The following is a 27,217-nucleotide window of genomic DNA, read 5'->3' as shown; positions in this document are numbered from 1 at the left end:
CCCCTCCCCGTAATAGGGAGAGTATCCCATGAGGGGTGCCTGGGCGCATGCTCAGTCCTGAAACCCTACTTTGACATACTGCCTGACATACATCCCTTTGAACTGCTCTGAACCCTCCCAAAACTATTGGTCTCGTGGGACAGAACCCTGATTATAAATTGGCTCTTCTGACGATAATTCTTGGATCCTTTCCCTTGGTACCTTGGGTAATGTACCTCCCAAATGGGTGAGTACCCACTAACTGGTGCTGATACAATTTAGGTTTAAACAATGTAGGAATTAGTGTAAATATGCAATCTTAGGGTCTGAAACTGTGATTTTGAGATCTAATTTCTACTTTTTTTGTTATGAGCTCCATGCTAGCATAATCAACCTTCTAAGAGTAATTTGATGAATCCAGGGAAGTTACAGAAGTGAGAGATGATGTTTCTCTATCTGATTTCCCATTATGAGCCATGTATATACAACTATTAAATTAGGTACCTTAATATAAGTTACTGTGATTTTAGGAGGCTTTTATTTTTAAAAGTTAATTTTTCTGATCTTCACACTTAATACTAACATGTAATTTTATGTTTTAAAAAATTACCTACTAGTCAAATAATGCCACATGATGGCATTATTTTTATCTCCTTTTGCAGTCGGGGATTCAAGTACGCTCCGATAATACAGTGGTGACCAAGGAAAGAAGGGTCCCTGACTCAAGTATCTGTGGAGTTCTCATTGCTCAGCCCTCCAGTGTCTCTTATATAAACCCCGGTGCTTCTGGATACCCACTATTTCCTGGATCTACATACAGTTCTCTTCCTTCCCCACTGCTGTAGTTCCAGTTCTCATTATCTTCCACCTCCTAATTGATTTCTTATCCATTCAACTATTCAACATGAGATTTCTGAAATGCAAATATTTGGGGTGATTTTCAATTGCCCCCAGAATAAAGTCTTGGACTTCTATGCAAGCCTCCTGCAGGACCAAGTCTCTGTCTTATCTCTGAGCATTCTCCATCTTGCACTCAAAGTGCAATCAATGTCTTACTATTTGCAGTAGGTATATACCCCATTTTTTGAAGTTTTCCTCTCGGGGAGAGGATTTGGGGGCAGTTACCAGGAGTTTATCAACTATCAAGGGAAGAGCTCATAGCAGAAGCAGGAATTGGGAAAACTTGAACTTGCTCTGAAAGTACACATTTTTCCCCCAGCCGTAAGTAGATCACATTTTTCTGTGACCTTGTGATGCCCTCTGTGGAAGAGCCAGACGACCTACCCCTGGCCCTTCCCACCCCACAGCATTTCACATCACAGCGACCTGTGGCTTTAATCCCCTTCTTTCCTGCTTCTGAAAGTCCCGGGGCCTGGACGTCTGTTACCTCCCAGGCAGGCCTGACGAACTCTTATTCCCCGTTCAAGATTCAGCCCAGAAGTCCTCAGTCTGGGGACTTGCCCGCTCCCCACCGGGCGCTTCCAGTCTGGTGCGCTCACAGCTCTGCACTGGCAGGCATGGCATCTGCGGTGGGCATGAGCTCCTGGGCCACCAGGCCCGCGAGCGGCCCGCACCGGCCCCATCGCCGAGGCCCCGCACCCTGCGCCCCACGCGCAGGAGCTCCGGGTTCCCGCCCGCTCAGGAGGTCTGTGCTCCCGGGTCGCGGGCGGGGAGCCGCGCCGGGTCACGTGACCCGCCGGTTGTCACGCGGGCGCCGCTCAGCTGACCGGGCGGTCACGTGGCCCGGCCCACTGGGACGGGGGCGTCCGGCGGGCCATGGCAGGCTCCGGGCTCTGGTTTTCGCTGCTGCTGGCGGCAGCGTTCGCTGGGCGGGCCGTGGCCCTGTGGCCTTGGCCGCAGTCCATCCGGACCTCCAACTGGTTCTACACCATCTCCCCGCACAGCTTCCAGTTCAAGTACCACGCCAGTTCGGCAGCGCAGCCCGGCTGCTCCGTCCTGGACGAGGCTTTCCAGCGCTACCGTGGCGTGCTCTTCGGCTCCGAGGTCTGGCCCGGTCCTGCCCGCACAGGTGAGCCGGACGCGCCCCGCCTTGTTCCAGGCTCCGGGACAGCCGGCCTTGGGGCAACTCCCTAGACTTCCTGAGACGCCCTTCTTTCGGCGGAGCCGCACCCTCGTCTCACCACCCTCCCGTCTGTCTCCACTTCCCTCGGCCCTTTGACTCCGGCTGTTGTCTCAGCCTCCCCAGGGGTTAACGCCCGACCGCCATTCACTTCATGGAACTGACTCCTGGGGCCAGGATTTACGTGGAATCCTGGCCTCGGGCTCTATGTCACCCAAAATGCCTGCTATAGGACTGCAGTCCAGTCAGGATGTCTAATTAATGAAAATGCTGTGCCTAGAGGCCTCTACGGTGATCCCTCTTATCACGTTCAAGTGTCACAGGGTCCTAGTGAAGCTGTGACCCGGGCTGGGTAGAGGAGGGACAGCTAACACCCACAATTGGTTAAGACAAAACGTGAGAAATGCATTGACCTACGCAAAGTTACATGAAAGGATCTGACACCCTTAGTATGTTCCGTAAATGTTTCAACTGTGAGACAAATCATAGAACACTTTCCATAAAGAAAGGAGTTTTGAGCGGCCACTCACAGTGAGGTGGTGAACAGAAGGGGCCAGGATTGAAAGGCTCTTCCGGGAAAGACAAAAGACGTGAGCAGAGGCACGAAGGGTTATGATTGAGCTCAAAGTGCTGGGCTGGTGTGTGTGATGAGGACGGGGGCTAGAGAGAGGGGAGGGGAGAAGTTGGGGGCCGCGTAGGATTCAATGAAAAGCCTAGGTGCTTGGGATACTGGTTTCATCTAAATGAGCAGGGGCTGGCAATATTCTGTAAGGCAGCTGCTGGAAATGGTGTTTGACGATTGTTATTTCAAAGCAAATTGAGGAGTGGAGTCAGCAACACAGAGGAATAAAATTCTACTTGGAGTTTTCGTGCAAATCTGGAATCTAGTTCTCTGGTTATGATGTGTGGGTGTTTATGAGTGGAAGCCCTATTTATGGTTGGGCCAGATGATAACAGTTTCTATGATGTTTCAACTGCTTAAATTACTTTCACGAATGTTCTCATTTAATATATAGAATCAAAAGGATTTAATTAAACAGATGGCACTTAGAAAGTGACAGAGAGTCTCAGCATCAAGGTGGTTCTTAAGGTATAAAATGTATTAGGCTGGGAAGACAAAAAGCCTGCTATTGTGTGTGTGGTAGATCACATATTTCTCTGACTCCTTCATGACAAATAATAGAATACCTTATACCTGATTGATGCTCAGAATATGTTTATTTTGGTATAAAACAGTTAGGGCCTGGCTTGTGCAAAATAACAATCTATCATCTAATTGGTATGTGCCTATCCCTGTGCTGGGCGCTCTGGAGGTTACCTTAGCTACTGGAGATAACAAGAAAAGTATAAGACCTAGGCCCAAGCTTTGCAGTCCAATTTGGGAAATATGAAACAAAAGGACACAATGTATCATAAAATGCTTAAAAGATTATGAGAGTGTTTACTACCATTGTGTAAATTAGGATAATTCCCATACTTCTAAATTAAGTCTTTACCTCCGTTGCTGTAGGACTACAGTTTAATCAAGAAAATAGAAATGGGGTGGCTACGTGGCAGTGCGGTGCTATACATTCCTAATGAAAGATTTAGAGACAGATAAGAAACTAAATAAGATATTTATTGCAGATTATTACCTTCCTGTGAGTGAATTTGCTCTGTTAGTTGAGGGATTCTTGTCCATTGAAAAAGAACGACGACTGGTTTGGAGGAACACTGTCAAAGACGTACGAGTAACTTCCTTTTCTGTTCTTCCCATGGAGCTTTCCCTTAGGAACGCAGTTTTCTGGGGAGGCTTTCAGATGACTTGAGCTATAATCCTATTTCTGCAAAACAAACAAACAAAAGGATGAATTGACAGAGGGGAAAACAACATCAACAAGGCCCAAACCAGGGTATATTTCTCTATAGGGCTGATTTTAGTAAAGAAAACATATGCCAGTTAAATCTTAGCTGACAGCTTTTCGTCCCATTCCTCCAAGTAACTTCCGTATAGGTGCTGGGCCAGAGTTTTCCTTAATGCAGCATAACTTCTGCTTTTGAGCTGAACCTGGAATTCAGTGGAATTCATGTTTTCCTTTTCTGAGAAATAAATCTAGTACTGAGGTTCCATTCTATTCTGAATTCACCTTTAAGGTTTAGCCATAGTCCTACCAATCGCTAAATGGTCTGTGGAGGTGCTTCATATTTGCTCCCTTTCTCGGTCATTGAGATGTATTTCTGCCAACTGGAGGGTGTGTGTTACATGTTGTTAAACCTGTTAAATGGAATTATTTTAGGCTCTAGATATTTGAATGAACCTAGTTCTCTGTTTTGATTATTAAGCCACATCCTGTTTGCAAATCAAGGGTTTGATCATTTGGGATGGCACCCATCTAATGTGGCCCAAATACTTTTTGAGTGCTTGATGGAGCTGATGAAGCCCTGATTTTTCAGGTCAAGTGACTAAATCTGATTTTGTCGTTTGACTGCCTTCTTCTTGGCTTTTCCTGAAACTAGTTGATTGAAGCCGTAGTACTTAATGGCTATTACATGTTCCCATCCTGTTCTGATGTCCACACAAATAGCCCTACTGTATTTCCCTGAAAATAAGACCGGGTCTTATATTAATTTTTACTCCAAAAGATGCATTAGGGCTTATGTTCAGGGGATGTCATCCTGAAAATCACACTAGGGCTTATTTTCCAGTTATGAGTTACTTAGATTACACGGTATGAGTTGTTAAGGTTACCGTCATCCCTGAACAGAATAATCCCCACGCTTTTCCCAGTCCTTTTATTCTAGAATGGAAGGAAGGTTATTATATGAGAGTCTGGATTCTTCTGCAGTCGTTATCAATATTTGATTTGCTTGTCCTCAGATATCAAACAAGTGACTAAGTTAATAAGTGGCATAATTCATTATAATCTGAATCTCCTAAAATACCTCCTTTGGCTATTCCTTCTATAATTATGCCTGAGACATAGTAGATACTTAATTATGTGTTGGATATATTCACTTAAAAGGGTTACTTTGTATAAAAGTCTGAGCCCGGTTTATGAAAAATTGGAGTCTTATTTCCTTGAGCTGCTGTTGCTTCCCCCACCTTGGGCATTCTGGTTGGAGACCAGTATGCAATGGTGGACTCAGGGTCTGGGACATGGTGTCTTCAGGAGTCAGCCAGAGGATGTTTATTAGTCACTGGTTCAACTATGTGCCCTCAGGCAAATTGCCTAATTTTCAAGCAGCTCCTGCTGCTTTTTGTAAAAAAAAAAAATCTGTATTTCAAGCATTTCTGAAGATAACAAGGAGATGGTGATGAAAGTCTTTACAATCTTTGAAGGAGGGTATGTAGAAGGAAGAAGTTGGTGATTTAAAAGTTGAACAATAAAAATTAAAAGTCTGAGCCCCAGTGGCGTCCTTCCTTCCATCTTCCTCCACCCCCCACCCCGCTTCCTCACCGCCAAACAGAAGAGTAAAGCAGGGCAGTATAGGTTTTTGGTTGCTGATACCCTCTTTTTTGGTTTGTTTTTGGTTTTAATAGCAGGTGTGGGCTCCCCCCCCCATAGCTACACAGTCTCTTGCTGGGGCATGTTGTCCCTTTCTTAGCCTGTTAGAGGCATAAAATTCAATTCTTTTCCTGTTGTTATACAGAGGGAAAGTTTCACTGCCGAACCTCTACTTCTTTTAGAAATGGAGGAGGTCACCGTTATGTTTCTGCATTTTTGTAAATTTCCTCTGCTGGTCCTGGAAATACATGATAAGATTGAGTCCATGTGCATCCTCAAGAGGGTAGACCAGTTGGATTAGGTAGGACCTTTCTCCCACCTGTGAGGCCACTGACAGCAAGGTCAGCTGAAGAGAGGAGGTTGCGTCTCTAGAGGTCAGAACGACAAATGTGTGAAGGGTTTTCTGTGATTTGCCTTAAGGTTTACAGGTCTGTAGTCTGTTGTAATAGAGAAATGGATTTGCTTTGCTTCTCTATTCCTGGCTGTAGCGAAGAAGACCCATTACAGAGTCAGGAACTTCTCTCTTTCATTTCCCTTCTGCTTTAAGCTTCTGTTAAATTGCTTAAGCTTCCTGGCCGTGCGCTCAACCCTGATCTCTAGCCAATAACAATGTCCTTACTATCTTTGAGTCCACGTCTGAGGTTGGCTGGGGTTTGGCTATGGCACAGAGTGCTTTCCTCTGGAAGTGTGCACTCGGATGCAGAAGTCAGGGCGCTTGTCAGCTCGGGTGGTGGTCAGCAGCCTCCCCTTCTTTTGTGACACTTTGGGATCGGAAGGGAGATGGCTTACTAGGTACACTAGATGAAAAGTTTAAATTCTGTCCCATCGACCTTGTCCCAGTGGTAACTACTGGCACCCCACTTATGGCTTTGGTCTTTTGCCTGGGGCCACAATCCTAGTTTGAGGCAAATGCAGAGTTCTACGCTTATGTCCCTTTTATATGTTTGGTGTCAGCCTGCTTGCCATACAGGATGGTACCACACAGTAGTGGATTCTTCAGGCTCCAATCAGAAGTTCATGAAAAACCTCGGGGAAGCTGCCCCCATGGTGTTTATTCCACAAAGTCGCCACCCCTGGGCTCCTCCAGCCAAGTAGCCAAACTAAACTCGTAGGAAAAAGGAAGTGGAAAATGAAAGGAAACTAGCATTTATTGAGTGTCTGGCACTTGCTATATGTTATGCTCTATAATCTAAATAATAGCTCTGTGAAGTTGGTGTTGCCCCATCCTTCAGAACTGAGACTCACAGAGGCTAAGCCTCCTGTCCAGGTTTACACAGCCAGGGGTGGTGGAGCAGAAACTCCAGACAGGTCTGTTTGTCTACAGAGATTTTTATTGTGCCATCTTGAAGATAAGTATCTTCATCGAGCAATACACCAATTAGCGATTTGGAAACCACTGGCTGGTAGGGTTAAGCCCTGATCACACTTCAAGTGTTAATTACTTCAAATAATAACTTCTAACATCTAATTTCTTAATCAATAGCATTCAGGTTGGGAATATTTTGATACCTGGCCCATTGTTATCGGATTCCAGTAGTGTTTCTGGCTGGCTTCCTTCTTTCCATCCATTCTTAGTACAAGTAGTATTTATTAAGTAACTCTAATTTGTCAGTAGCACTGGTCCAAAGAATATTAATTGAACTGCTCCCATCCTTAAAGAATTTACACTCTCTGGAAGTGGAAATATAGACACACAATAAAGTGTGATTTTTGCTGGTAGTTGAAGTATAAGGTGTTTTGGGAGCACTTGACCCAAGTGTGTGCGTGTGCGTGTGCAGGGGTACATTTTGAGAGACTCCCATAAAGAGCTGTCTAGTCATGTCTGAAAGTAAGAGTTGGTGGGTATGGAGGTGGTGACCTGCATAGCAAGAGCTGCATGTGGGAAAGGCCTTTGGGGAAGAAGCCTCCATGCCATATTCAAGAAAGCCAAGGTCCATGTGGCTGACGCAGACAGCTCTAGGTTGGGTCAGCAAGTTCTGAAGCCAGAGAGGTAGTAGACCCGAGTCATCTGGGGGTGACTGCAAATTTATGACTTAGCAATTTGAATGTTTCCTGCAGCCATTCACACAGATAGGGAAAATAGCAGGAGAGGAAGGGAAGGAAGGGATGGAATGAAAAGAGAGAAAGATGGAGACATTAATTAAGAGGTTAGAGGTGGGATGAGAATTATAAAAAGTAAGTTTGATCGTGGACCTGCTGAGTGTGGTATCTAGTGTCTGGCAAACAGTTAGCTATATGGTGCTGAAGCTTGAGAGAATGAGTTTGAACACTTCCTGGGACAAGAAGGTCCAAGAGGTGAGCGTGGGAGGATGTTGAGGAGGAGGAAGATGAACTTGGATAACTGGTAAGCCAGAGCGTGGGCTACTTCTTCCTCTTGAGTGTTGAAACCATCTAGGACGGTAGCCAGCCTTGAGCTGGAGAGGAAGACAGGGAACAGGATCCAAAGTCTCGGGTAAATAACGAAGTGACCAGGAAGTTGCAAAGTGTTGTGACAAGGAGAGGCTCAAGATTTTACAGCTGGACAACATGAGCCACAGACGAGAGGACGTGGGAAGGAGCTGCCTCCCAGAGTATGTTTTAGGGGAAGTAGCATTCCTGGGGAGAGTCAGGCTTCAGTTAAGGAGGAAGTAGATGGGACTGAGGCTTTTCGTAGTTAAATAACCATAGAACAAGATTCCAGGCGGTTTGTGGGGGTGGGTGACTTATAGTACAGGTGGTTTGTGGAGGAGGGGAAACACTTACAGGAATGGGAGCGTGGGTCCAGAAATGAGCAGAGGCATTTATATATTGGACAGAGTGACAAAAGATGATAGAAATATGACATGGTAGATTTCCCTGACTGTAAGACTGCGAGGAAAATAAGTTCCAGAGATAAGCAAGAATTCATATACACATGAGAATTTAATATATGATGAAGTATTTCACATCAAAAGTGAGAAGATATATTAGTCAATATATTAGTCAGTGGGTAGGGATGGCTTGTTATCCATTTGGAAAAGATTTAAATTAAATCTTTACCTCATAGCAATCACAAAAGTAAATACCAGATGGATTAAAGATTTAAAGATAGAAGGTGTGCCATAAAAATATTAGAAAGAAATAAAGGAAACCGTGCCTATACCTAGGGGTAGAAGAGACCTTTCTAAGCCAGTAAATAAAGGAACCATAAAGGAAGAAACTAATAGATTTCACTTCATAAAAAGTAAAGTTTAAGAACCCATAGGTTCAAAAATAAAGGACAAAATGGGGCAAATATGTGCATCCTTAAAAAACAAGTTTAAAATCTAGAAAAAGCTCTACAAATCAATAAAAGAACATTAATCCCAAAAAAAGTACAAAGAATATAGCCAGTAAATGCAAAACAATGCTCAAATCCATTCATTATTAAAGAAGTATAAATTAAAACAATGGTATATTTCTTTATCAGGCTAGCACTGTTGAAAAAGAATTGAGGTGGTCTAGTTTTAGAAGCATGTGGAGAGATGGGTCCATGTATGTTGGTTCAGATGACAATCAGTGCAATAATTTGGAAGAGTAATTTCGCAGTGTCAAAACCCAAAATTTTCTTCTTTGGCTAGGCATTTCCACCTCTTGGAATTTTTCTACAGAAATCTCTCGCAACTGCTTAAAAAAAATCTCTCCCAGCATATATGTATATGTATATATACTCATATATGACTATTTACTAGAGAATTGTTTATAATATCAGAAAGAAGTATTTCCAAATGTCAACAGAGAAGAGAAAAGTTAGGACTTTTAACTCTTTAAAGTATATCTCAAAAATGGAATTCTATGTAACACTCATAAATGATGTAGTCTGTATATATTGCCATTAAAAGATCTGCAAATCGTTTTGGGACGTGGGAAAAACTTACCAACTGATATGTATCAGGATCTCATTTTTGTTTTAAAAATTAATAATAAATCTGTATTTACAAAAAAATTGAAAGACTGCAAAACGTTAACCAAGGTTATCTGTTGGGATCTGTAATTATAGGGAGATGTTTTCTTTCCAGTGGGGGTGCAGGGGGAGAGGAGGAGACTAGATCAAGTTTTAAAAGTAGGGTGGAAAAAGAAAACTTTTAACTACAACTTGTGCAAAAGAAGATTGAAGGGAGAGCATTCAGGATTTATGTATGGGCTGGATCAGTTGCACTTCTGATTAGGTATTAGTCATTTCTAGAGGATGAAAAATCTTGGGACTCATGGCACGCCATGACCCAAACTGAATTCAGCAGCAGTGTGGAGGGGCTCCAGACTCTGGGCTCCAGGCTCCAGGCTCCAGGCGCGGGGCAGCTGGGTTCTCAGACTCCTGCTTTACTCGGATAAGGACTTTGACAGAGGTGACCTTCCTCTTCCCCTCCCCACAGCACTGTACTTGGGCACTGCCTGCTTCCCAGGCTTTGGAATGCCTTTTCCCCTCTTGGTAGTAGCCTGGCACCCACCAACTCAGGGTTCAAGGTTCTGCTCAGAGGTCCCCTCCGAGGTTAAGCCTGCCTCCCTCTGTGGAGGTAGCTATAATATGACTGTAGCCCTATTAGGCTGTCTTGTAATGTTTGTATTTGTCTTTCTCATTAGACTGTGAGCTCCTCAAGGGCAGGGATCAGGGCTTCTTTTTCTTTCTAACTGCCGCAGCACTTAGCACAGTTCCTGATACACAGTAAATGCTCAACATATCCTGGGTGGAATGAAGAAATGAGTGGGAAGTGAATGATTTCAAGGGTCTTTATTAGGCTGAGTATGGGGAGAGGAAGCCCGGATGTGTTGTATACAAACATGGGAGGGAGAGGGAAGAGAGTGGGCGTGGAGAAGCACAACACTGGCACGAGCCAAGGAGAGATCCAGGACGAAGGGGCCAGGCAGACCTGAAAGAGTGGGACGCTACCAAAGGCTGGGTTGACTTTCCTAGTTTCCACTCCAGAAACCAAACCCAATGGCACGTTATAACCAAACGAATATGTTTTCTCCATGCTGTTTAGATTCTGTGACTTAAACACATTGATACGGTAGAAATGTTTTGATTCGAGGAGGAGCAGGGCTGGTGGAGGGAGAGGCAATTGTGCGCTGAGGTGAAGACATCGTTTCCAGTACCCTAATGCAGCAGTGAGTTGTCCCTTCCAGAGAAGTGGAAAGACCTGAACCTTTAGATTTATGGACCCAGAGGTCTTCAGAGCAGTGCCTGAAAAGGCACTTTCTATATGCCTGGGTGTCTTCTTACCATCCCCATCCCAATCCCAGGACTTCAGAAATACTAGGTCTGGGTATATAAAAGTAATCTCTACATTAACTGTTTGCCATTAATGCCTGATTATCATGTAGCACAATCATTATGCATACATACCATTAAATATGCATTTTTTTAATTCTAGCATCATTCATTTTTTCAGCAAACATTTATTGAATGACACCGTGTGTCAGGCACTGGGAAACAAAGACACTGAGATTGGTCCCTGCTGTTGAGGAACTCACAGCCTCGGTGAGGAGATAGACAAAAACGTATATTAAAATAAATGTTACGAAAAATGTATGTATGTGTTCCTTCATGATCACATAGGATGGTCTCTTAGGAAACAGTGGGGCAAAGTTTAATGAAAGGAAAACCGGAGTTGTTTCTTAATCAGGTGAGGTGTGGAAGCAACGCAAAGTTTGTTTCAATTGGAGGAAGGAGTATGTGCAAAGAGAAGAATGGATAATGTGGCCTTTTCAGGGTTCTGTAGAGAGTTCATTGTGCTACTGTGAGAGTTCCTACATGGAACAGAGGGAGACAAGGCTGGAGTTCTTGTAATCATCCAGTGCAGGGGGGTCCAAACTGTTTTCAACGTTTTTCACCAAGGGCCATATGCGGTAAAACACACAAACAGCCGGGCCACTCACTCGAGGTGAAGTACGTATTGCCTCACCTGGTTTATTTAAGTAAACGAAATATATTTTTGGAATTTGCTGCGGGCCAATTCACAATGGATCGCGGGCCGCAGTTGGCCCGCAGGCCGCATTTTGGACACCCCTGGTCCAGTGGATCCTGGACTTTCTCCTGAAAGCTACGGGCAGACTTTGGAGGACTTTGAGCAGAGATTGTCATTACCTGATTTCCGTATTGAAAGATCACAAAGGATAGTAGATTGGGACGGAGTCTATATGGAGGCAGGGAGAGATCGGCTGGGAGACGCTGAATCAAGGCATTAACTAACCCATGGAGTGCGGACATGGTGGTGATGTTAGGAGAGAATAAGGGTTTTGTAGTTATAAGACTTAATTGGGTCTTTCTTTATTACTGTTGTAATCTCAGTGCTTGGCACGGTGTTTGACACATAGTGGACAGTCAATAAATATTGAGCAAATCAACTTGTGGGCTACTCAGAAAGGTGGGAGAAGGAGGAAGTTTCTTGTCTGGGTAAATCAATAGGTGATATGTTATCCAACTGAGAGAGAAGATCAGCCATGAAGAGGAATGAAGACTTGGTTCAGATTTGTATTTAAGATTTGACATGCTTTTGAGACATTTCAGGGGAGGTGTATGAGTCTAGAGCTCCAGAAGAAGATTTGGCATGAAAAGTTAGGTCTGAGAGTTATCAGCCTACGTGGGAGTGGGTGACAGTGTCCAGAGAGAGTGTAAGTGAGGAGAAAAAGAGAAGTTTGTGACCCTGGGGAACACCAGCACGTAGGGGTTGGTATAGGGAAAGCAGAATGAGAAAACATATTCAAGGAGTTACAAGGAAAACCAAGAGACAGCAGTGTTCCCTAAGCCAGGGGTGTTTAGTTTCAAGAAGATCTGGGATGTCAGATGCTGCCAAGGGGTCTCAGAAGGAGTGAGTGGTCGCTCGAATATTAGCTCTGTGACAGCAGGAAATTTCGTCTGTTTTGATCACTGCTGTATCCCTCGCACTTAGAACACCCAGTACACAGTAAGTGTTCAATAAATAACTGTTGTGTGAATGAACGAATGAATGAATTGAAAAGGGTCCCTTGAATTTAGTTACAGAGCCACAGGACCTTGGGGAAGGCATTTTCAGAGAAGTGGTGGAAGGAAACCAGACTGACGAGTAGATAGGATGTCAGGAAGTGGCTTCAAAGAGAGAACTAAGTATAGCCAGCTCCACAAGCACTTATCACGTGCTGGGTACTGAGCCACGCACTTCACATGCATTAACTCTTCTAATCTTCCCAATAGCCCAGAAGGTGGGCACTGCCACTGTCCCCATTTTACAGATGAGGAAACTGCAGCTCTGAGAGGGAAAAGATCTTGCCTAGGGTCCCACCGCTAGCACAAAGTGTTAGAAAGAATCAAGATTGGAACCCAGATCTGTCAGACTCTGCTCAGGTTACATTTCCTCGAGAGTTGCTTTGTAACTGGAAGGCAAATGAAAGAGTGACTGTTTGAGATGACATACAGTTGAGACTTGCAAATATTTTAATGCTGATGGGAAAGAATCACCAGAAAGAAATAATTTGAAGACTTTGGGGGAAAGGTAAATAAGTAACTTATACAAGAAGAGCCTGAGGAGAGTTGCAGAGCACAGGTGAATGGAACCCCCTCCACTGAGGTAGGAAGAGGAAAAGGTAAAGATCAGACATGTGCTGTAGGTATTTTTGTCAGAGAGGTAGAGGAAGGTGGGGATGGATGTGAGTTCCAATTGTCTGCTGAGAGTGAGGGAGGTGGTGATCAAGCTATAGACGTGAAGAAAGTGATAGAAGTTTGAACTAGCTGTTGCAGAGATTAGGGAAAAAGCAATAGTGGAGATAGAAGATTTTCAGGGCCGCATTGAGGGCCAGCCGAGATGCGAGAGCATGATTTTGTCAGTGGCACAGTCCCGCTGTTCCGTGACTTTCCCCTTTCCCTGCAGCAGAGAGGGAAGTAGTCAGGCTTGGGTGCACAGAAGGCAGATGTTAGCTTGAATTAGGATCGGGAGTTTTGCCCACTGGATGCAACAGAAGAAAAAAGAGACAGGTTGTGGAGAGTACAGAGTGTATCTGAAGTGATGGACCACATCTGGGGCTGGAGGGAAGGAAGTGAAGGTGGGAGAGGAAGGAAATGGAAGAGTTCTGGTACTGGCATCTGGGGAAGGTTCCACAGTGGGACTGGGGTGCTCAGGCTTCTCAGAGGTCCCCGTCCAGCAGATGTATCTGTGATGAATACAGCTAATTATGCTGCAGGCGCACACAAGAGTAGAAAACTTCAGAGAGGGGGTAAAGGAGGGATACCTAAGTTCTGTTTGAAGTTCTTCAACTTTTTAAATTAGAAAAAAACCAAAAAGCTTTTTAGTGGCCCCAAGAAGATCAACTTCACATGAAAGCAGGGAGTGAGGGAACTGCGGAGACAGGAGGCCGTCATGGAGGGGCCTGACTACACGGTCTGCGCTGTGTGTGGGCCACACCGTGCCAGCTCAGAGGAGGGAGGACGGAGGACAGCTCGGAGGAGGGAGGATGGAGGACAGAGGATGAGCGGCCACCTCGCCACTGTTTGCCGGGGAGAAAAAGGGAGCCTGTGACTGCCTCAGCTTGGCACCAGCAGAACCAGAACCAACCTTTCCTGCTTTGCCAGCTCAGTGCTGTTTATCGTGCTGCTTCCTGAGCACTTGAGGCTTCAGAATTTCCTGGTGTCCCGCCGGGCGTATTGTGAGTGTGCCTCGGAGATGGCTGCCTGATGGGTTGTTCCCTCGCACACGTCAGTGCTTCTCTGTGCAGCGTGTGTGTGTGTGTGTGTGTGTGTGTGTGTGTGCAGAAGTGGTGGGCCTGGCCCCTGCCTGTTTCCTGCTCTCTTCAGACTACCAACTTGGGAGGCAGAAAACCAGTGAGCCTCTGTTTGCATCCTTTTAAGTGATCCAGGATCCCTCCTGTTTTGCCAGCTCTCACTTCACCACCTCCCCCAGACTTTTCCTCCCCTCATAGTGTGTTTAAGCAGCAGCCCAAACCCAGATGAGTCACTGAGCACACTTAGGACAGTGATTCTTTACCATAAGATTGGTGGCAGGAGTGGAGGGAAGAGCCCTTGAATCAGGGGCACTGTTCTGGGGGGGAGGAAATCCTTTTATTTTCATCAGCGCTTCAAAGGAGTCTGTGACCCACCCCTCTAAAAGACTGGAGTGCGGGTGTGTTTCAGAAAAACAAGATGGAATAGCGATAACAGCAAAAATTTGTTGTTTTCTTGTCTTCCAAGTAACAGTTCAGAGAAGCCTGGTGTTTGTGCAGCCTCTCGTCATCAGGACAGTGACGGTGGCAGCTGCGTGTGGATTAGTCGTGGTGTCTCCTCAGTTCCTAGATGAGCAGCGAGGTCCCCAGGCCTCGTGCCTCTCCTGGATGGCCGTCTGCGTAGACGTGCACCTGAGTGGCGCTGATTGGCACTGAGCTCTGTGCTGTGCAGGCACGGGGTGGGCGCACAGGGGGCGGAAGGCCTCGCTTAAGGAGGGGTGTTCTTCTAGTTTCCCTGACCCCCCTCCTCCCTTAAGTCCTTCTTGCTCTTTTTTTTAAAGATTTTTAATACACTATAGAAATGAATATGATATTAGTTTCAGGTGTACATCATGCTTATTCAGTAGTACCCACCTGGCACTACACAGAGTTATCACATTTTTTATTATATTCCCTATGCTAAAGAAGTAATCGCCACGATAAATCCAGCCTTCCTTGCTCTTTGTTTTTGTAGAGATGGCCGATCTGCTTGGGGAGCTTGGGCTGACCCTCCAGGTTCTGCTTTGAGAGTGGTCCCTGCCCCGAAAGCCTGTCCTTCTGTGCTACGAGGATAAGTTTTTAGGGTTTAGAATGCAGTTGTGAGTGGCTGGCCCAGACTAGCCTCACGTTCCCTTCTCCCTGCAAGGTTTAGGCACGTATTAGGGTGAGGGCGCAGAGTGTTTACTGGGAGGGGAAAGAATGTTTGCTCAGAATGATAGGAAACGCTTATTGTTCCTTCTCGGCAGACCTGAGAGCTGAGATGCAGCCAGGAGGCCGTGCTCAGGGTGGGTAGGCAGGCTTCTGTGAGACGGCTCACGGCTCTTGGATTCCTTCTGTCTAGAGGTGGAGAACATTTGGGATTCTGGTTTGGTTCTCAATCCTCTGTCCCGGCCTTTGTCGTTCCACAGGAAGTCGTGGGTGTGTGGTGCCCCTGGGGACACGTGCGGATCCAGGAAGAGTTGGGGGGGAGTTCACTGAGGTTAGGGCTGGGACAGTACAGTCACAACCACCTGAAGGTCACAGAGAAGAACCGGCAGGAGGGTGGGAAGACAGCACATTTGTGTTGGGCTTTTTTCCAGCATAGACTAGGCTCTGTAGGGCTACATTAGATAGTATGTCGGCTTACTGGGTGGCTTTCCGCTGATGGGAGAAGTCTTGGACAGAGAGCCTGTTTGGGAAGAGGAGGGAAGGAAGGAGGATGGGCTAGTGACACGTGCCTGCTCCGGGGCACCAGCTCCGTCCTCGCAGGCCTCCCGCGCAGGAGACCCCTGTCATCTGCTTCATCTGCTCACATTAGCTCCTGGGCTTTTACGAGGTTGGAAACCCTTCGTCTGGAGCCCTCGAAAGCAGTGCTCCTTCAAGCGCCAGTTTGCAGTGAGGGGAGAAGCGCACACACCAGAATGTGAAACTGTCCCCTTCATCAAGAAGACCTTGTTGTGGAAAAATGTTAGAACTAAACAGTGTGTTTATTCTGACATAATTGGTGTACATTCTGGCATCAGACAAGCTTCCTGTCTGGTGACCAGTGACACCGTTTACAGATCAGCAGCCAATCCACAGACCACGCTTTGAGCCTCGGCGCTCTACAGGCGCTCTACCTTTAGTTTCAAAGCAATGGCTGAGGTCTTGGAGTCTGGTGCTTGGACTGGACCAAGCCAGAGATACAGAGTCCTGGTTACTAAGGGCTGCCGCCCAATCATTCGTCTGTGGGGGGCGGGGGGAACCAAGCACAGGAGAAAGTTGGACAGATGAGTAGGCAGTGCCTGTGCCAAGAGCATGTGCTCTGTCCTCCCTCCCTTTGTGACACAGGCATGTGACCTGAGGGACTAGAGCTAGGGGCCCTCCTGTAGGGCTTAGGTTTTGCCCGGTACTTGTGGTGGCCAGTCAGCCACGCCGCGCTCCCACTGTCCTTGCAGGAAAACAGCCTATGTCGGAGAAGACTTCATTGATTGTCCTTGTGGTCACTCCTGGATGTGAGGAGCTTCCTTCTTTGGAGTCAGTGGAGAATTGTAAGTTCCACCCTGTTCCCGCCTGGAGCCCTCCATGACTGTGGGGACCAAGGGCCACCAAAGCCAAGGGCCACAGAAGGCTTTTTTCCTCTGTGCTGTCACCAGTGTCGCGTTGACATTTCACTGAGTCCCACAGGACCCCTGCCTTCTGCACTGAGCATAATTCCATTGCCATTGTCGGAATGTGTACACTTTGCTGATTTTCTTTAAGAACTACTCTGGGGTTTTTGATCCTTTGTACTGAGGTGAGGTCAGGGTCTGTGACTGCCTCCTCTCTTCCCTGAGCAGCCGCGTTTGCGGACTTCCCAGGCAGCAGAGAGAACATTCAAATCGGGGCTTCTTCCTCATATCCTTAGATGTGATAGCTAAAGCCTGGGGGAAAGGGAAAGGAGGGTGCTTACAAAGGCCCTAGGAATGTGGGAACCCGGCCCCACCCCTCCAAGCATCACCGTCCCCTTTGCCAGTAGGACGCTTCGTACTTTCAGCTGCAGGCTGGCGGGGATTCGTGTTTCTTGGGGGAGCAACTGACCCATAAGCGGGTGGTGCTTTGCAGAGGACTCTGCTGCAGGATGCCCCGCATCACGCGTCATCTTCTAGGGCCTGCAGCCCCTGGGTGACCACCCTCCTCCTCTGGCCCAGGCCTGGCTGACCTGCAGCTGCCCTGCTCTGAGGACGTCTCCTCTTTGAAAGAAAAACAAAATGTGATCTTGCTGTTGTTTTTTAATCCAAGGATTTATCCTGAACATGTGGTCTGTAATCTGAGAGTAGAAATCCTTAACCAAATGGGGTCGTTGCTGTCATTCCAGACACCCTGACTGTGAGTGATGAGCAGTGTTTCCTCCTCTCTGCAACCGTCTGGGGAGCCCTCCGAGGTAACGGGGGGGAGGGGGGCTCATGCTCGGGAAGAGACCGAAGGCTGATGGGGTGGTTGGCATTGGTGGGCGGGAGGACAGGACGGGGGGCCCAGTGGTACCCCCACTTTAGGAAACTTTCTTTATGGAGACCAAGCAAAGTGTTTCCACAGCCCCCTGGAAGGAGGGTTCACGTACACCTTCCCTGGGCGTTAGCAGTTTTCGCCTGTGCACTGGCGGTGGTCCCCCTGGGCGGGTGCTCGGGGACGCAGTGGGAGAGCCTGCGGGCTGCTGCTGGTTGCCGGCGGGACAGGGGCGACTCGGCCACTGGTGCTGTCTGTTCGGCTCTCACTAAAGCCACTAATCGGCCAGGTTTCATTAAAAAGGAAAACTATATCAAAAGAAATAGATAAATGTGAAAAAGAGAGATAAGTAGTAGGAAAATATGTAGAATTATGTTATTTGGGAGAAAATGAGGCCTTGACTAGGTGCCAGGTAAGAGGCCTGTGCCGTTCCTCTTGATTTCCTGCAAAGGTTTTTGGTCCCTAGATACAGACTTAGCCAAACACCTGCTTTTGGTAACACTTCCACAGGTGAAGGATGAGGGAAATTCTCACAGAACTCAAAACCTTGGTTTGGTTTGTCATTATTCCCTTGCCCTTCACAGCATGCCACCTCCCCTTTCTTCCCTCTTGTACCTTTTGTGCAAGTGCTAATGATTACTCTGGTTGGGTGGGGGAAACCTGCGACTCCAGAATGCTGGGCGTCAGTCGGGGGAGATAAACCAAACAGTATCCTAGTGGTCTGTCTCACATTAGGTGCTGAGTGGCCACTAAGGTCTCACAGATTGATTCATTCTGAAAATTTGGGACTCTGGGAATCCTTCCTGGGCCTTCTGCTGGGTTTTCAGAGGTGCGGCTCCAGCTGTTGAGAACACAGAAAGCTCTGGACTCCTCGTGCCTGCCCTTGGGCCAAGCTGGAATCTAGGAGCCTGTGTACTGTGGACTGAGACAGTGCTGGGCCGGCTGCTGCCTGCTGCACCTCAGCTCCCTACAGCTGGGTCTCTTCTCAAGCTCTGAAGAGGAAAAGTGGACGATTCTTTGTCTTGTAGGTCCAGCTGTGGACCCAGGCTCTTTGGAAACTCAAGCTATGATCACTTTTGCATGGTCCAATCTGGGAGAAGTGAAGGGGGCAGCAGACGGGGGACTGTTTCCTCCGCTCCCTTAGCTCCAGTGGGTTCTGTCCCTGGAAAGCCTTAGCCCCATGCAGGCTGATTGTCCGTGTACCTGTCCTACAGGCACACATCTGGGCCTCTCTTAATATTCTTGTGAGTTCACACCTTTGGAAATATGGGTAAGAGGTATGTGGGTTTTGAGGGTTAGTGTCTTCCGAGGAGGGGCACCAAAACCCCTTACACTACCCCCTCCCAAATAACACACAGAGCAAAACTTGACACCAGCTTCCTGGCATCACATTTCATGGTGCTGAGAATCCTCACGCCTACTACGCTATGTCCCCTTTCACTGTGTGTCAACGCGTTACCTTCGGCACACTGGGAGCCTCCCAGATGGATGCATGTCTTCCCCCACCACCCCCCGAATCTTTACTCTGCTTCTCTATTTCCCTATAGGGCTGGAGACTTTTAGCCAGCTTGTTTGGAGATCCCCCGAAGGCACGGTGAGTGTGGGCCCTCAAAAAGGGCTCCTTTTAAGTCTCTAGAGTTTACTCCCCACGTTGAGAGTCTTGAAAATATATAATGTTGCTTTAGAGTCCTGGTGGCTTGAAATGGCCCCAACAAGGGTATACAAGGAGACATGGGTGGAAACTAGTTAGGTAGACTCGGCCTGTTTGGAAACACTGTAATTTAGTCCCCTGAGTCATTATTTAGTAATGATCTTGAGACCACACTGCTTTGAAGAAAACAGACATGTTAACAGTCAGTAAAAATCCAGAATCTGTAGGCTGAGTGTGTGTGGGACAGCTGTGTTTGGCTAGCATGGGGCAGTTGCTCTCTAGACAGGGTCCTGCTTATGGTCATTGAGATGGAGGTGTGGGGTGTGTGGGGAGACAGTTACCCTGCAAAACAGTCACAGAGCGGCTTTTCAGGGATCTTGGGAGACTTTTCCTCATCCCCCACCCCACCCTCACCCCCATGGTGAGTTCCCTTTGAGTCCTGACATGGTCAGTGTTTGGTCCACACAGCTCTTTATCAACAAGACGGAAATTGAGGACTTTCCCCGCTTCCCTCACCGGGGCTTGTTGTTGGATACGTCTCGCCATTACCTGCCACTGCCTAGCATCCTGGACACTCTGGTACTCAGGCCTCACGGCCTTCTTTACCTGTAGGGTTCTCGGGTGATGGGGCAAGGGATAGCACGGCTGCATGTTCCTAGAGAGTTACAGAGAGAGTGTAAGTAACTTCAGGGGCGCCTAGGAAAAATGTAAAGGATGACCTGCCTTGCAACTGAAAAAAGTAACAAGAGCATTTTAAATCTACCCCCTGACCCCTGTGGACACAGGTCCAGGCTGTCTCTAGGGACACAGAAGGTGGTTTGGGGAGTGGCTTCTTTGACCAGCAGAGCTAACTCTAGTTTAGTTAGGACATTCCTGTCCTGAGTTCAGTGGGCAGGCTGATCTGACAGTTGCTGACCCAGCTCGGGTGTCTGCCTTTGCATTTGTTCCTCTGGCGGAACCAAAGGAGTGGAGACAGCCCTCATCTTGGCTTCTGAGATTTGCGGGTTATGGGACTACTAAATTCACAACAGGCTCACAGTCTGGATAAACACGAGTCAGGCTACCCGAAACAAATGGCAGGAAGAAGTGTTCGTCGTCAGGGTATTTGAGGGCTTTTGGAAAACTCCAGGGTACCACATAGCTGCAACCCTCCTCTCCGTGTGGCTAGACCTCATCTCAAAAAGAGGAGACACCACTTCCGTCAGCCGCCTTTGGATGGGGATCCTACAGGGGTCCTACAATCCTGCCACCCACATCTAACAGCACAGGATGTGAAGGAGGTGATTGAATACGCCCTGGGGAAAGAAGAAATGTGCTGGGCCTTCCCTGCATGGCAGGCACGCCTGTCGGGACGGTTTGATAGACCCTGTAAACACTCAACAGGAAGCTGGGCAGGCTGGGTCTGTTCGGGTATGTGGAGCAGCCTAGAGCTCTCCCCAGCTTCCCAAGTCTGAAGCTGAAGCTGGAGAACCTGCAATGGGTCCACAGTGTGTCCTCTGCCCTACAGGATGTCATGGCATACAATAAATTCAACGTGTTCCACTGGCATCTGGTGGATGACCCTTCCTTTCCATATGAGAGCTTCAGTTTTCCAGAACTCAGCAGAAAGGTATGTCTCGATTTTGCCCTAAGTTTATGGGTCGATGTCTGAGCCTAGCTATGGCCTCACTGGCAAGTATAACAGCTCTCCTCCTAACCAGCCAGTTTTAGGGACACACCGACACTGGATCTGGATTCAGGAGACCCGAGTTCAAGTCCAGAGTTTGCCATTAATTCACTCTGTGACCTTTAGGAGATATTCTCTCCCGGTCTCGTTTTCTTTCTTTCTTTCTTTTTTCTTTTTTCTTTTTTTTTTTTGTAGTTGTTATTCTCTCATTTTCTTTTTGTTTGTTTATTTATATTCTGTTAGGTGGGTGTAATACCTACCTTGTTCATCTCACTGGCATTATGATACACAGATAAACAGTAGATGTGATAGCTTATGACAAGTTCTGATTAAGTTCCTTAAAGATAGTCCCTGATGCCCAAATGCTGTGGGTAGATTTTCTGATATCCAGGGAGTCCTGCAGGCATTTTGAGTATCCTCTACTCTGCTAGCCTTCAGGAAATAAGATCCTTAAGGATGTCTTGTGCCTTTCAGGGGTCCTACGACCCTGCCACCCACATCTACACAGCACAGGATGTGAAGGAGGTGATTGAATATGCACGGCTTCGGGGGATCCGTGTGTTGGCCGAATTTGACACTCCTGGCCACACTCTGTCCTGGGGACCAGGTAAAACCATGTCAGAGGTAGGAGGAAGTCTCCTGAGCCCCCTCCGTGGGGCTTTAGCGCATTGGCGCTGGACGTGCCATGCCCCGGCCATCGGCGTCCTCCACCTGGGAATTCACATAGGCAGAACTTACTTTGGGTGAAGGAGGCCACTTCTTACTATTAAAATATGGGCAAGTTCTTTTCATATGTCCTTGTCTTAGTGATGCTCTTGTAGGGTGTTGTGCCCTAGAGTGGAAGAAAGATCGTGCCAATTTGGCTGAACGGGGCTCTCTCTGCTTCTCTGCCCAAAGGCAAGGTGAGCAGAACAGCCGTTAGGAGCAAGGGTGACCCCTGCTGGAAGCCATGTGTCAGGGCAATAGTGCCTGTGCTGACTGTTGTCGGGCTGTAACCCAGCCTCTGACTGTCTCCCATTAGGATGTATTTGAGTTTCTTTGATTAAACCCTCACGATGTCCAATGTCTGTGATCCCAGCGTGTTTCTGCCTGTGTGCGTGGAATGTTTCTGAGCGCCTTACTGTCTGTGTGTATGACTGCATGGGGTCTGTGTGTTTGTGATACTTGCGTGGGGTTCTCTACTGGCTTAGGTGTCTCTGGATTACTGACTCCTTGCTACTCTGGGTCTCAGCCCTCTGGCACCTTTGGACCAGTGAATCCCATTCTCAACAGCACCTATGAGTTCATGAGCTCGTTCTTCCTGGAGGTCAGCTCTGTCTTCCCGGATTTTTATCTTCACCTTGGAGGAGATGAGGTGGATTTCACCTGCTGGTACGAGCCCTTGCACCTTCCCATCCCATCCTGATGAACTGCTTACTCGCAATAGAGGTTAGCGCCCGACAGGCTGCCTGTCAAATGTGCTCCTCAGGGGCCACCCTCCGGGAGCAGCTGTCTCCGTGCAGATGACTCAGGTCTTGGGCCTTTCCTTGCTCCAGCTACGGAGAGGTCCTACCTGATTTTGGCAAGGCTGTGAATTCAGGCTCTCCCTTCTTGTCATATCCTTAAGTGACTTATGGAAAAACCAGTTCTGGGCACAGAATTGTCTGGAAAAATCCAGAATAGGGAAAAATAATCTCTTGCTTTTAAAGGCTTAAAGTAGTCTGGTGGAAGACTCGACACAGATGAGTTTGAGACTGATCTATGACAGGCCACTTAGTATTAAACTGTAAAATCCAAACCTTCGGATCTACTTAGCTCAGAAAAGGTGGATGGGCTCCTTCAAGAAGTGGGCACTTGAGCTGGATCTGGGGAAATAGTTGGCTTTTCTGAGACATGGAGGAGGGGAAAACATTCCAGGAAGAAAGGTGAGCAAAATACATTGTGGGGCAACGGAGCTGCGGCCATGCTCGTATCCAGCTGGAATAAAGGATGAATATTAAGGGAAACGCAGAACATGCCCGGGTGGGGGTTAGAGAGAAGCCAGATCCAGCGTGCCGCAGCCCCAGGGCCAGGCTCCGAGCCACGTGGCTAGTCCAGAGACGTTCATGCGTGTTCTGAGAGTTGAACTTAAAGCTCTTCAGGTCTGGGCTCCAACTTTCTCAGCCTGTGTCAGTGGCCTCTCCATACAGCTTTGTTAGGCCACACCTTCCATATCTGGGGCCCCTGAGATCCTCAGCTGATTGTGTTTCAAGGTGGAAAAGGGAAGTTGTGGGAGGCGGTGGGACTAATCCCCAATTAGTATTACAGAGTGGGTCCCCTGGCTTTGGGCTATGAGGATGTGGAAAGAATTAATCTTCATTTTCTCGGGATTCAGGAAGTCCAACCCCGATATCCAGGCCTTTATGAAGAAGAAAGGCTTTGGTGATGACTTCAAACAGCTGGAGTCCTACTACATCCAGACGTGAGGAAGGAAGGGGGGTGGCCAGGGTCCCTCGAGTCACCTCCTAGGGGGTCCTCACTTTCCATACCAGGGCCAGGCCCTGCTTGACCACTCTCTGGCCCTTTGAAAAGGGTCCTTAGCCCTGGATTTTCAGGTTTGGAGTGGTCAGTTCCCAAGTGGGGAAGACACTGCTCAATGGGGAATGGCCTGTGGGCACCGACGGCCTGGAGCCAGTCTGAACTGAGCAGACCCTGTCTTTACCCTCCAGGCTCCTCAACATCGTCTCTGCCCTTGGCAAGGGCTACGTGGTGTGGCAGGAGGTGTTTGATAATAAAGTAAAGGTAAGCCAGAGGCAGAGAGAGGGGGCGTCACACCCAGTGCCCCCCGCTGGTTCCCCAGCCCTTCCTGCCTCTGTACGGACTGGGCCTCCCGGTTTGCATTAGGCTCTCATGTTCAGAGCCCTGGGCCCATGTCCTTTCCCTTCAGAAAGGTCGCAGAGGTCTGCGTGTGGGTGTCGGAGCCTCTCTGTCTCCCCTCCTTACACACTGATCAGGAGTCATTTCTGCTGCTAGGGAGTTCGGGATTCCCGAGACTCGCATGTGAGTTGGGTTTTCCTTCCTGAGTCATAGACTCGGGTCGTGCAGGTCGATGGGAGCAGGGTTTCCTTCTCCTTCACTAATGACCAGTACGATCCTGGTTCCTGCCACATGCCGGGGCTCTGCAGGAACCTTGTCCCGTCCTCAGAAACATCTGGAGCCTTGGACATGCGGGGTCCCGGGAAGTCTCCTGGGCTCCACTGCTTGCCTCCCTTAGCTCCCAGCAGCATTACATCTCAGTGTGGACAAAGGGGGCTGCAGAAGGCCGGGGGGACGAAGCAGCGGGGAGCTCTCCTACGGCCTGTGGAACCCTTGACCTCTGCACCGGGCTAGGAGCTCAGTGGTCAGGAGTCACAGAGAGCTACTTTGCTACTGGAGAGCAGAGGGGATTCACAGCCCTTGACCTGGGTCGCCTGCATGATAATGTGTTCCAGGAATCCTGTCAGCTGTGTGCCTTTGCTGCCCTTTGACCTTTGTGACAGGTTCGGCCAGACACAATCATCCAGGTTTGGCGAGAAGAGTTACCGGTAAACTACCTGAAGGAGATGGCGCTGATCACCAGTGCTGGCTTCCGGGCCCTGCTCTCTGCCCCCTGGTACCTGAATCGCATAACTTACGGCCAGGACTGGAAGGTGTATTACCTGGTGGATCCCCTAGAATTTGAAGGTGAAAGCAGGGAGCTTCCATGCTGATCAAAGGAGGCTGGGCGAGCGCACAGGGGGGAGGCAGGAGGGCCTGGGCTGAATATTTCACGTGAGGAGATGAAACAACCTATTTGTGGAGAAGGGGCGTGAAGGGAAGCCCTAGAGTTGTCTGTTGTTGCGTGTTTTCCTGCAGGGAGTGCTGAGCAGAAGGCTCTGGTGATTGGTGGAGAGGCCTGTATGTGGGGAGAGTATGTGGACACCACAAACCTGGTCCCCAGGCTCTGGTAAGGGTTTTCTGAGGGTGGACAGGGTTGGGCTTGTGGGCATGGGGTCTCCCTTCCAGACTCAATCCCATCTAGCCATCCCCAGACTAGTGCCCTCCTTCAGGCCTGAGAGAGAAGGGGCCTTGTAGTAATCCTTCTGTTTGTATGGCATTCATCTCCCACCCGACTTCCATCTACACTTCTCCAACAACCCAGCAGGTATGTACGATAGAGGGTGTTAGCCTGACTTCACAAATAATGAGGCCCCGGGAGTGCAGATGACTTGCTCAGGCTCCAACCTGAAGTCCATGATTCCTCTAGTAAGACTCCCCCAGGCTGTCTCCTCAGTAGCCGCCCCTGGCCTGGGGGCGGGGGCGGAGCTGACATTTTGAGGACACCTGCTGCTGCCGCTGCTGTCAGGAACAGTGCCTGCTGCCTTCAAGACTGTGCTTCCCATGCCTGTGGGAGAGGAGAAGAGTGGGACACTGTCCACGTTTTCATGAAGATGGAGCTGAGTCCTTGAGGGCCCTGGGAGCCCTCCAGCCAGGCTGTGACCCTGAATCAGGGGTTGATCATATCCCTTGGCCCTGAGCCTGTGCAAGAGGCAGTGGCCTGTGGGTGTCCCACGCCCTTGCAGGGAATCCCGGGTCCAACCTGCTGTGTGCCCCCTTTCCTCCAGGCCCAGAGCAGGGGCTGTTGCCGAGAGGCTGTGGAGCAACAAGGGGGTGACTGATTTGGATTTTGCCTTTAAGCGTTTGTCACACTTCCGCTGTGAGCTGCTGAGGTAGGTTGGCTGTGGGGCCTTCCCAAGGAAGTGGGAAGGTGAGGGGCTCGGGACCCCTTGCTGACAGGAAAAGAATACTAATAATACTATGCTTAGCCCTTTAGGCATTATTTCATTGAATCTTCACCACAACTCTATATAATAGGTAGTTTTTTCCTCATTTCAGAGATAGGCAACTGAACCACAGAGAAGTTAAGTAATATGCTCAAAGTCGCTTAGAACCAGGATTTGAACCTGTCCAACTTCAGAGTCTGTACTCAGCCATAGCCGTGCTTTTCTGGGCTCTCGTGACACTTGTGCCCATGCTGGGGATAGAACTATATAAGGTGGTCATTTCCACGATTCTCCCACTGCCTGAGTCTCAAGGACCTGAGGGACGCAGCCCAGTGCAGCTCAGGGTCCCAGCTGTCTGTAACTCACTGGGTGCCTCGCCTCGGAGCTAGCTCCTTACCATCTGTGAGCACACTGGATAATGCAGGAGATGTGCCTAGAGGTGAGGCTGAGACCTAAGGACGGGATTTCCTGTCTGCACAGGTGGATGGTCCCTCACCGCCTCCGCATTTATAGCCTTTTAGAGCCATTAATGGGGGGCTCAGTGGGCCAGGAGCACTGGGCATCTACCCCTCAGGCGTCGACCTCTTTTCTAAAGCGACTGAGTATTTGGGGCTGGGGTACAGAGACAGGCAGGTTAGAAATAGGTCAGTGCTCCCCAAAGTTCCTGGGTGTCTCTATATCGAAATCACCTGGGCTACCCATTCAGAATGTAGATTCTTGCCAACACATGGCCCCACCCCAAGTGAGAATCTCTGGAAGTGAGATTCCCCGGTAACTTCGGTGGATAGTCACAGTTTGCGACGCACTGAAACGGGGGAAGGGGAGACTGTCGGTTGTGGTGAAGCTGTTGCTGGGCCTAAGACCGACCCCCTTCTGAGTGGCTCATCTCACGCTGTTTCTTCGTGTCCTGCAGGCGAGGTGTCCAGGCCCAGCCCCTCAGTGTAGGCTACTGTGAACAGGAGTTTGAACAAACCTGAGCAAGCAGCCCCAGACATGGAGGAGGACGCTGGCCCTAGAAGAGTGGTCATGGGGCCAGGCTTCCACTGCATCCCGGCCGGGGGACCGAGCCCCTTGCCCACGTGCCCCTGTGCCCGGAGAGAAGGGGGCTGGCGCTGGTGTCCAATAAAGAGCAATCTGGCACTTTACTACATGCACATGGATTACCTGTGTGAAAAATGTGAGTGGCCCTGGGGTAGGGGAGCTGCCAGGCTTGGCCTGTGCTCCTCAGAGTGATGGGCTCAGCGGGCCCAGCCAGGGTGGGCTCAGTACCTGCCCCTGGAGGCATCTTACAAGTCGAGGGCTGGGAAAGAAACCCACAGCCTTTGTGCTGCCCTGCTCAGCCGCATTAGGAGTCACCTCTCGCACCCCACACAGCCCGGACACATACCCCCATCCTCCAGTCACTGCCCTCCAAGTGGGGAGGTCACTCAGACCTCCAAGGATTCCATCTACAGAAGAAGACATTATAGATGTTCCAAGAAGTTCTGG

General features: G+C 48.6%; 1 protein-coding gene across 1 annotated transcript; it reads left to right on the top strand.

Annotated features, from left to right (window-relative positions):
- The first annotated feature begins 1,699 nt into the window (after positions 1–1,699).
- HEXA (hexosaminidase subunit alpha) lies at positions 1,700–26,883 on the top strand. The gene is made up of 14 exons (XM_033108665.1): positions 1,700–2,008; positions 16,626–16,718; positions 17,525–17,590; positions 19,200–19,246; positions 19,772–19,882; positions 20,811–20,912; positions 21,444–21,576; positions 22,160–22,340; positions 23,323–23,409; positions 23,657–23,729; positions 24,467–24,650; positions 24,822–24,912; positions 25,571–25,675; positions 26,643–26,883. Exons 1-14 carry the CDS (start codon positions 1,756–1,758, stop codon positions 26,704–26,706), a joined length of 1,590 nt encoding a protein of 529 aa, XP_032964556.1. The 5' UTR covers positions 1,700–1,755; the 3' UTR covers positions 26,707–26,883.
- Positions 26,884–27,217: the final 334 nt, after the last annotated feature.

This window comes from Rhinolophus ferrumequinum, chromosome 6 (assembly GCF_004115265.2).
Source record: "Rhinolophus ferrumequinum isolate MPI-CBG mRhiFer1 chromosome 6, mRhiFer1_v1.p, whole genome shotgun sequence".
NCBI lineage: Eukaryota > Metazoa > Chordata > Mammalia > Chiroptera > Rhinolophidae > Rhinolophus > Rhinolophus ferrumequinum.
This window is presented reverse-complemented; position numbering and strand designations above follow the sequence as displayed.